The sequence below is a fragment of the Athene noctua genome, chromosome 1 (genome assembly GCF_965140245.1).
Source record: "Athene noctua chromosome 1, bAthNoc1.hap1.1, whole genome shotgun sequence".
In the NCBI taxonomy this organism is placed as follows: Eukaryota; Metazoa; Chordata; class Aves; order Strigiformes; family Strigidae; genus Athene; species Athene noctua.
The window spans coordinates 176,338,231-176,349,905 of NC_134037.1; the positions used below are offsets into that span (position 1 = coordinate 176,338,231).

Sequence of the window (11,675 nt, forward strand, 5' to 3'; positions counted from 1 at the left end):
CTACACGAGCCTGATATTTGAAATTTGGTAATTTGTAACATGAAATTTGGTAATCAGATTGTTACAAAGAGATGATCCTCAAAATAACTGGAAAAAAAAAAGAGAGGTGGTTCTCTCCCTTTGCATCCTGTCTTCTCTTTGTCATGGAGCAAGTGTGGCTTTGCCGAGAAAGAACGTGCAAGTGGAGGCATGGCTTGCGAGGCAATGAGGTAGCAGTTGCACTCACACGCTTTTCTGAAATATGACTCCAAACAGTTACTTGTGCACGCTTTATTTTCATGGCAGTAACACCCGTGGCTTCAAGTGCTCAATATTTTTTTCCCCCCAGAAATAGATCAATCTGGATTGGTTGATACTGCCACATTCTTCTGATAGAGAGATGACAAAAATGTCATACTCCTTTATGAAGGGAAGTGTTTTTTGATTTAATAAACCAAATTTAAACTGCATTTAGACACTTCTCTGTCTTGTGCTGCATTTTTATACATATATCATGCACCATTTTTGTATCCCCTATGGACTAAACCAAATATTTTCTGTTATGCTATTCTCTACATGGCCTTCTAGTTCTTAACTAAGAGAGCAATTTATCTCCATCCATTTCTTAGAGAAAAGAGCATAACTATATTTTTATCATGTCTTTGATATAAATCCTTTGTTTGTTAAGGATACAGAAAGATATTTCAAAAGAAATGTCTCCTGTGCAGTTATTATACTTCAGTAAGTATTATAATTAAAATAATTTTATTTGCGGCATTAATTTAAACCTTGGAGATCAAATAAGGATCCTGTTTTCACAATCTGTGTTCACAAATAATGACTCTATGTATTTATTTTAAAGGTCAATATAATTCAAACTGGTTTGGAGACAAATTCTCCTTAGGACTTGTACGCTTAGCAGATGTGAGTTGAGGCAATTCATTTAACATCAAGATGATTACAGATTCACGTTACCTGCAGACCCAGGTCAAGTTTGAGAGCTTAAAATAGCTTTTGGCAAGTATACAATAAAAGAGTTGCCTTATGTAATAAGCACAGAAAAATTAAGCAACGATACACACGCAACACAGTACTAAGGCTTGTGATGTTCCACAGAAATTTCAATATTCCAGTAACATGTTTTCTTCATGTTCCTCTTTCACCATTTCCCTTCTGACACAGAGATTACAATGTTCTTCCTTTTTATTAGTATCACAAATTGTGATCACTTACTTTCTTACATCATTCCTTTAATATGAATTCTGTTTTCTGTAATTGAAAGTATTTTCCCCTTGGTGGCTTGCTTAAATACTGTGACATAATAAATGCATGTTTGCTGTCACAATGAGTGCTGAGAGAAAGCTTTGTATTTCTGATGTCATTTTGATACCTCACAGTGTTACAGAATGAAAAACATCACCAAATCTAACGTTTACACTACTCTTCATTCCATCTACCCAAGGCAGCACATGACTTATGTAATATACAGAAAATGGAGTTTCTATCTGCCCAGTTTTAATAAAATATCATGACAAAAGAACCACAAAATGTCCTGAATAATAATTTTCTCTTCTCTAACATGCAGTAAACCATTTTTGGTTTCAAACTGCACTGTTAGACAAATTTATAACCAAGTATGTGCAACAGTAAGTAATACATCAGCATCCAGACATGAACATATATTGACACAAGAAAATAAATTTTTAAAAAGCAGTTTTACTCAAAAAAAAAAAAAAAATCTTTGGCCCATGAGAAATCAGGTGCATTCTCCCTGTCTTTTGTGGAGTCAAGGTTCCACTCCACATATAAACAGCCATAAACAATACTTTTCCAAACATCTTTATAGCTGACACCAGGTACCTGAACCATATACCTTAAATCAAAATATAAATAAGGAAGTTACAAAGGTGTTGATTGAAACTATGCAACTTCCGAAGTTAAGCTACAGAATCTTTAAAGATATAAGGTATCAATGACAAAAATTAAGAGGCTCCAAATTTGCAGGCAATACAGTCAAGGTTTCCAACCTAATTTTAAGGGAAGTACAGACATGAAAGTCCTTCCACAACCCTCTCAAATTGTACTGTCCATGAAGAAAGGCAAAAGGAGAGCTGTATTATGTACAGCACTGTACACCATCTTCAGTAGGTCACTGGTCTTTTAAATAATCTCTAGTGAACAAATAAGATTTCAGAAAGTTTTTAGTAGATAATTACACTTCCTGATTTTGTAATTAGTGGAACTACATGTAATTACATAATAATTATGACGGTAATTACGTAATTAAGATGTATAATTATGTAGTAAAAAACATTATGGAAATAAAAGCCATCAACTGTATAAGCACAATACATTTTTAAAAATAAATTCTGTATCATCTGTTTAAAGCTACCATTTTCCTCAAAATATCAAAGTGATTATGAGCCATCACTGGCAAGTTCTAAAATACGTTTCTTATGAGACTTAAAAATCAAACAGATAATTGTATCTCTTTAAAAATCTCTTTAAAGACTCAGCTTTACATTATCCTTCTGATGCCTAGGCACATGTATACCAAATGGATTATACAGAGTTAAATTTTTTATATTTACAATTGCTATTACATTTTTTTTTTAAATTAGCATTGATGTCAGAATTCTGGTACCTGAAAGACAGGAAAATTTTTATTTTTGAGTATTCTGCCATATCTATCAAAATCAAGGGTATTCTAAAGGAAAAACACGCTAGTCTTGCACTCTCCACTAGAGAAAAGCGCTTACTGCTGTGTGTAGTACTAATCATTATAAGAAGCCTTGTAACTTCTGACTTTCATTTAACGACATAACTGTCTCCCATCAAAAAACAATCCCAATCTTTATTAACAGAGATTAAACCTATTAAAAAAAAGTCCGAGTTGCAGATGAGAAAGAAACAGTGAAGAAAAAAGAGCTTTAAAAAATATTTTGTTTAGAGAAATTCACAAGAGAACTGACAAAGGAGACAGATGACATTAGATGGACTACACCACTGCATGGGTTACAAGCATGTATCTATATCTATATACTTAAGTAGGAAAAAAATCCTTAAGTACAAATGAGAAGATATTTCTGTTCACTTTTTCCCACATACAGAAAAAAAATAATCTATCAGTAGCAGCAGGATATTTATTTACAGAGGTCAAACAACCTCTGTAATTCATGAGGAGTCAGAAGTTAGTTAAGCCACTACTTCATGCCACCTGCAACATTAATACAGTATGCAAGGAAAAACAGTCTTCATTAATCAAATTCATTTTATCAGTGGTATGAGCCACAGTAAATGCACTCCTGTCATGCCACAGATTTCCCACATTGTGGACACGTAACTGTTTTCACTCATTATTTTAATTTATTTCATTCACAAGCAGAGGAAATAACAATTCATATCTCCAAGAGAGGTGTTACTGCCTGTTTAAGTTTTATGATCAGAGAAAGGTTTATAGAAATGTACAGTGTAATCGGGTTTACTTAGATTTTGTAGGTTTAACAAAAAGACCACACAAGCAGAAATAGAATGGAGAAGAAGTTACACTGAAGACATTAAAAATGTCCAACTGGCAATAAAAAAAATGTATCACCATTATGAGAGAATAATTTAAGATTTAAAGATCAGCTAACTGCCCATACATTACTTCAAAAGGGTCAAAAAATCTACAGTGACTAATTTTCAATAGTTTTTGCTTTCAAAAAAGTTAATGAGATTTATAAATACTCAAGAAACGGTGACTCAAATTTTTTAAAAAATGTTCAGAAATCTTCCTCTTCAAAACAACACATTAAGGAAAAATGAACAAGTGCTTCTGAAGATATACTCAAAGATTAAATTCTTGAAAATTATTATTTTACAATCTCTTCAAAACAACATGATTGGAAGACAAAGTACTTGACAGCAAATGTGCAGAAAAGTATTTGTTTGCTTGGATGTAGAGATCATCCCTATAGTGAACCGAAGTCTTAGAGATAGTGTCTGGAGATGTGACGCAAACATAACTGCTTTGTTTATCGAACTGTACGCTCTGAAAAGAGATATGCCAAGTTTCAGCTGTTGCCATCTTAAAAACAAATGCGTACATACATATGCACATAGGTTATTTATATGATTTCTCTTTATCTTCCCCTGGAAAGCACATGTAGATGACTATATTCCCTTTTTTATTTATTGCAACAAGTACTTTTTTGTAGTCTTCCTGCCTGGAGATTGATAAAAAATGTGGCTAATCGTTCTGATGCCAGAAGTCTCCATTTCATTACAGTAGTTTCACAATCCTTCCAGCCCCACCTCACACCCGCCTTCCTCCCTTTATCTGACTGAACCTCCACACTGTATCTTGGAGGAGGAACACCTCCTTGCTCTGGCCCATCATTTCAACTCCAGCTGCAGCCAGCCTGTCTCCCTCAGCCTCTCCACTTGTCACCAGCCAACAGGAGGACATACACAGAACCACGCTGACAAGCAGCTCTTCCAACATCCCCATTACAAATCGTCTTCCTTCAAAGACTTATAAAAATAAAACAACCACTTCAACCTGTTATTTGGCACACCAAGTTATGAACAGGCTGTGGAAAAACACCCAACACTGAAATGACTGGATTCACACAAATACTCAGAGCTGAATTTTATGGTTTCATGTCCAGGTCACACAGTTTAGAAGAGTTTCATTTTTCCCAATTCATTTTTGTGGTTTATTCATCCATAAAGTAAACTAGGCACTTTGGGGGTTTGCATGGAGGGGTGGAGTGAAGCACACACACAAGCTGTGATAAAAGAGTGAAAACATCCTCTAAATATTCATTTGGTTTTTAAAACTGCAGTCTGTAAGTATATGATCAAAACAATTATATTCTATTTCCACAAAGTGGCATATACTTTGAAGATGTAGGTCTTCCTAACAAACAGGAATTTAACCACTTTTCCCAAAGTTCTTACTTCCATCCTCACTTTCTTCTGCTTACCCATTAAACATACATGCCCAGACTTTTTGGAATCCAGTAACCATGGGCTCAATAGTTGAAAATATTCCATGAAAGAATATACCACAGCATCTTTGCAATTTCTGTCCCTGAAGTACTTAAATGCCTTGTGAACAATATTTGTGACCTTCCCTCTCAGAAACGGGAAGGTGGAAAGATGGTGGCTTTCAGCCCCATTCTACAGTATGGAACAGAAAAAAATCCTATGATCAGGATCCTGTTTCTCTAAAAAAATTGCAGCACCATAAACAATCTCAGTGATATTAATGCTGCAGTCATCGTGAATAAGGAGACTGCAGCATCCTTGTCTTCCATGAAGACTTCTATTTGATGCCTGGACGGGGGATGGAACTAGAGACATCTGCGTGAGGCAGACTAGCTGTACTGACTTTACATGGGCTTCGTTTCTCTTCGTTTTTAAAGGTTTTCATTTTACTGTAGCAGCAAAATGAAAACAGTAATATCTTTGAATATTTAACAATACCGATATTTGAATGGAATAATGATATAAAGCTTACTACACTCTATTTTGATCTCCTGATGACATAGGCATAATATATTGGTTTCCATTTCTGAAGTTAAGGTGTACAGAGCAAGCACACTCCTCTGTATGTATTTAAACATCACATGTTTAAAATCACTGATAGTTTGCCGATCTTTTTTTCATCCAAACGAACAGAGGATGCTACTTCTTTGCTACTCCTGCTGCTTCTTAATGTGTTGACTGTTCACCCAGACGGCAATATCTGACTACATCCACGACCCAGCTTTGAAGAACTAAGTGTAAGAAAGCACTGAAAACATTTTGAATATGTTACTAGTCACAATGAAGCATCTTTTCCTTTCTTGATTAAAAAAATAATTCAGAACAAACAGCTCTTATGGTATTATTGGTATCTGTACATCAGGGGTTCTTGCACGGTGATATTGAAAATTAAATTGTTTTTTGACGCAATATTAACTGTGCAACAGTTCCTAATTTATAAAGACAGCAAAGAATTTCAAAATTTCATTTTGTGTAGTGTGAAAACTAAGAACCTTGCACTGTATCACAATGTTAACATTAAACTGTTATCAACGTGACAGCCCTTAAACCTCCAGGTAAACAGGAACATTTGTTTGGAAGACAAATGCTACTATTAATAATAGGACTAAAGAACCCTTAACTATATAATCCAGATATTCCTGGATGGTATAATTGACAGCTAGCTAACTTCACTAGTCACTGAAACAATGAAGCACCATGTAGACCAACCAGCTCATTTCTGATTTTTACAGGAAAAAGATAGACCAAGATTATACGGTGATTACAGTGGATCACAAATGAAAACACGAGTGAACAATGTCGTTGCAAATGTTGTAAACTCCATACCAGTGTAAATAAAGAGAAGAGTGGTCTGCAGAACATGTTAATTAATCCTGCTATATTCCACTCTGATAGATCTGACCTACTGAAGATCTATAAAAAACCCAAATATGCAGAGAAGTGGAAAACTCTCCTCCTGTTTCTCCAGAAAATTCAGGTTTGTAGTTTGTAGACAATGTCGTACAGGTTTTAAATATGTAAAACTCTAAGAGAAAGAAAATATTGTCATCCACCATTGTGCATGGAATAAGCTTCAGAAAGCAAAATTAATCTTACGTATAAAGAGCTCTCTATAGTAAATACGGTGAAGCACTAGAAGAAATTGGTTGTAAAACCTGACAAGTTGTAGAACCTGCATCACCAGAGGTTTTTTTTAAATTTACCCTATCTTTAAAAAGTAGGCTGTGGTATTGATCCTCTTGCAGGAAAAGGGAGCAGGTTGAATGTCTTTTTGAACTCCCACTGATTTCACAATTATTATTTTAGATTCCCTTTCAATAAATAGTATGGACCTTCAATATAAATAACTGAACAAACAAAACCTGTTCTGTAATTAAAGTTTTGTATTTTGAAGAGGCAAGCATAGAAATCACAAGTGAACTTGTAGTGAAATCTCAAGGTTCTGAATGAGAGAAGACATGAATTCTTTCAAACTACAGTGGAAACACATTTATATCTTGAATCTCCAGCCACTGAAAAATATTTATTTTTATAGGATACTCCAGGATGGGTAACAACCTAAAGCTGCTATTAAGAATAAACAGACTCTACAAGAAGGGAGAACAACCAGTCTTTAAAAACTCAGAAAAAATGGCAATAAAAGGTAGAATCTTCTAAGTCCATGCAATTTAGGCTTTGAAAAACAATGTCCCAAAACAAAGCAAAAAACTTCCACAAACCAAAATCAAAACAAGAGTAAATAAGTGGTTTAGTCACATAAAAAGTAAAGAGAAGACTGAAAACATCAAAGATCTACAAAATCTAAATTAAAACTTTGCCACCATTTTTGATAAAAGCAATGATGCTGATCACAGGTCAAGGACAGAATGGCTTGTGAATGATGGCATGGAAACAAAATTTTTTGGCTTCCAAGGGAAAATTAACATCAGCTTTGTATTATGAAAGGGGACTTCACTAAATTTCCACTTCAAAACTACAAGAAAATTGGAATATGAGCATTATTTCAGTTCTTCAGAGTTTTGAATTAAGTATATCAAATCAGGAACATACATTACGAGAAAACAGAACATTGGTGTCTATAAAACAAAAAGGTGACCCAAATAGCCACAGGCAATTATCCACAAGTTCTGCATATATTTTAGAGCAAGAGAAAGATGACTTCCTCCTAAAAGATATCTGAAAAATGGGACAAAATGGTACATAGGTTTACCAGACTCACCTAGTTAGGCTCTTTGAAGAGAACCACTTTTCAAAGGAAAACTAACAAATCTGATTTATCTGGCCTTAACACCTGCTGCAGCACCAAGACTGAAATCACTGGCTGGCTGAAGCATATTATAGAATAACTTTTAAATAGCTAAGAAAAAGATAAAAATACACCATGCTGAAAGGTAAACTCTCCAAGAGAACAGATGGTCCTAGCACAGTTCTTACAATTCCTTGAGAATTACTCTGGTAACTAACTTTATTGAACTTTCTCCAATTAGCAGTGAGGGCCAAGAAACATCTTCTGATTAAGGCAGAAGGTAGGAAATTATGTGAATGAAGAAGCCACCGCACTATTTTTCAGACATAACTAATTAACCTTGAAATCTAAAATTACAAATGAGATTAATCAGTCCAAAATGAATGAAATGAAGAAAATTAAAGTAAAACAAAATGCCGTGAACCTGAAATATGAACTCAGGGTTTCAAAATGACAGGAGGAAAAAGAGCCCCCTCAAACCTCAAGATTTCTATCATTACTTATCTACAAGTTAATATGATACGGCTATGAATAGGGCATAGGTGCATCAGCATCATAAGCATCAGCAGAGGTTCTTGTAGCAAACCTACAGAGCCAGTGGATAGACACCATCTAAAATACCACATGATTTCTAGTTTCTCATACTCAGAGATTAATTCAACCTAGAAAAGACTGCACACAAAGGTGCTAAGAGGAAGGATCATGCAGCAGAGAGCAAGTCTTACCAAAGAATGCTAAGAGTGTCTTTGCCCCAGTTTAAAATTAAATAGATATGTTCCCACTCTTTCCAAGAGCAGAGTGAAGAACATGAGGGAAGAAAAAAACCCAAAAATACTTAGTGAATGGATACCAGCCACAAACAAGTTAGAATGGGAAAATCATAGTGAGTTTTCAGCCATCATAGAAAAAGGGTCTGGGACACATCTTGAACAGCAGCGAAATGGAAAGAACCACGCACAGGTTTCAAAAATGAAGTGCCATAAACTTGCAGTCCTTAGAGATGTGGTGGTTTGCAGTAGCAGGGGATTGCATGTGATCACCCATGAAGCCTCTTCTACTCTTAAGTCCTTTCAGCTAGCAGTAGCATCCACCATATAACATTCCTTCAGTACATCTACAAAGTTACATTAGACTGGGAAGGCTATACAAATGTGACCTTTGGATTCTCACTTTGCACGCACCAGAGTGAGTTCACTGTCTTAGAGGGATTAGGAAAGGAAATGAGAACCTCTAAAAGAAGAAATGTAAGTACAACAGGCCAAAACCAGACTATTTGCTTATTTGAGCATTTTTTAGCTAAGAGGTTACACTATTTTAATTTTCATACAAGGCTTATCAAAATAACATTTAGAAAGACTGAGTTTTGCTTAGTCTTTTTCCATCAGCCAGCAATCTCGCTGGTGATGCAGGGCAGGAATGTCACAGCAGAACAGCTATCAGAGTAGTAGTCTCCACTGGTAGCACCTTTTCTTCCCAGGCACAGAACAGCACAGAGGATGCGGTGGAAGTGCTCTCTGTGGAAAACACACTTCAATGGTGGGACCAAACATGGCTTTATTCAGAATTCCAAGTCAACCAAGCACTAGCCCACCTTCAGAAATACTCTTCTGTCAGTCTGAAAATCATTTAGCTGCACAAAACCCATGGATCCATTACAGCTTAGAAATGTTTTAGTTCAGAAATGTTATGGTAATTGGGAGAAGAAAAATATAATCTTCCTAACATTAGCTTAATCTGTATATTTAAGAGAGCTTCATCGACAATTAGCATTAGTGCCTTTCTTGTGCCATCATTTTCTCCCAGATAAAAAGTGTCTCTTCAATATTAATAGTTGAATAGTTGATAAAAGTTTTAATTAGCTTTTCTTTTAGATGTTGTATACATATGCTTTAATTAATCTATATACTGAGGCTGACATGTTCTTCAAACTTCAAGCAGAGATTTCTCTAATAGTGTAACATGCAAGAAAAGCATTTTTTCCAAAGTGTAGTCACTTCAAAAGAAGAAAAAAGACGTGATCTATTTTTACAGTGGTTAACTCCAACACAACACATTCCTCTTACAGAGGATTCCTAAATTCATACTTTCTTCTGTTTTCTGTTTTAGATTACAGCCTTGTAGTTCAGATCTGCAGAGTACAGATGTGTGGGTCTAGTTTCTAGCATGCAAGTTGCTGTTCACCTATAGTAAATTAATTAAAAATTTAAACTTACCTCTATCATCTTCAGTAATCACTTTATCCATTGCATAATCCACATCAAAAATGTATCGGTAAAAGCAGAGTTGAGTGTACAAGTCCTTATCAGCATACTGTAATGTAAGAACATAGTAATTAAAAACTCCACTCAGAAGTGCATCTTTTGCATCCATTTCTAAGTCCACTCTCAAAAGTTAATTATTTCTGTTTTTTTCCTAACAGTTTATATGTTCCATTCACGTCAGATATTGGAACTATTATTATTATGCTGCAAAATCTCTTTACTACATCTCTACACTTTTTCTCATAATTTGCACCAAGCATTTATATAAATCATACTAAAATTATCCGTTCTTACAAAAGCATAAATTACATTTATCCACTCTTATAGATATACATATCACAGTCATGTTTTAGCAACAAGATTAAAGTCATAAGAATGATGGGACAAACGAATAACCTTCGTGCTTTAGTATCTTGTACAATGCAATGATCTCAAAAAAAGAAAAAGAATTAATGTGTATTTTTGAATACAGGTGTTTGGCTGTATTCTCTCCCTTCACACACACACACAGCTGTGGTTACATAAATTGTGAACATGCCATTCAAATAAGAACAGGTGCATATATACCTTTACAGCTATGTCATCACCTTGCTCTACACATCTGTGAAGGCTACTGCATGTTAGTAATCACACAAAAATCTGCAGGTGTGTACATGTGGAATACGATATCCAATTAAATGCTCTGAATGTCAGTGATGTCAGGCCTCTGTACTATTCCTCCAGTTCAAAAGTACATGCCCGTATGCATTCGTATCACTGTCTCCACTCTGTGCACTAGAAGATTGCTCGAATAGACACAAGATCCATCTTGCCCACACAACAACTAAACCCTTTAAAGTTAATCTTCTTGAACTCTTGTTCAATAAAACCACATTCCAGTCCCTGCTGTTTAAGGTACTGGAGTTCAAATATTGGCCATCAGTGGTTTGAAGATTTGTGCATCACAAAAATCCTAATTAAGAATGAGATATCCATAACAGCATCGAACATGGAAGTAGTGTCCATTTTAATACATTTAGTACTCACGTAGATATGTCTGAACTCTTAAAGATTTTATTGCTGAGCTATAAAACCAATGAAGAATGTGGTTAGACCAACGTAAAACTGCGACTCAGTATACCACAAGGAACAATCTTGAAAATGCAGTGGAAGAGCAACTGCTAAAACTATTTCTGTTTATTGGAATTATGCTTTAACTTAGCTTTTCACTCTTCTACCCCATCAAGCCAAGTTTTGTTACTAAATTCAGCTGAATTTACACTTCTACTGACATGTTATAAAGTATCTATAACTATTAAGCAACTCATGTTGAGACATTTGACAACTATTACTACTGCTTAGTTATTTTTTATAAATTTTAACAGTATACTTTTTCCACTTCATGTGAACCTATTTTAAAAAAAGACACACAGAAGCTTATTTTATTCCTTATTAGCTATTCTACGATATGCATCATCATTATACTATTATACACCAGTTATTTTTAGTAAATCCTGATTACTGCTTCCTGAAGAAGAAAAAAGGAGGACGACAGCGATTAAGTTATTTGTTTAGTTTTTTAGATTCAGCTGTAATTGCTGGTACACATCTCCCTGACTGCACACATGAAGCAGGTTGAATAGAACACTGAAATTACCTCCTTCATAATAGTTTGT

General features: G+C 35.0%; 1 protein-coding gene across 3 annotated transcripts in view; it reads right to left on the reverse strand.

Moving 5' to 3' along the window:
• The window catches only part of POLA1 (DNA polymerase alpha 1, catalytic subunit), a 206,752-nt gene that overhangs the window by 33,845 nt on the left and 161,232 nt on the right, over nucleotides 1–11,675 (reverse strand). For all 3 annotated transcript variants that reach the window (XM_074929696.1, XM_074929714.1, XM_074929705.1), the window contains one exon: nucleotides 9,973–10,069. In XM_074929696.1, coding sequence (XP_074785797.1) covers nucleotides 9,973–10,069 — 97 coding nt within the window. The remainder of the gene's footprint in view (nucleotides 1–9,972; nucleotides 10,070–11,675) is intronic.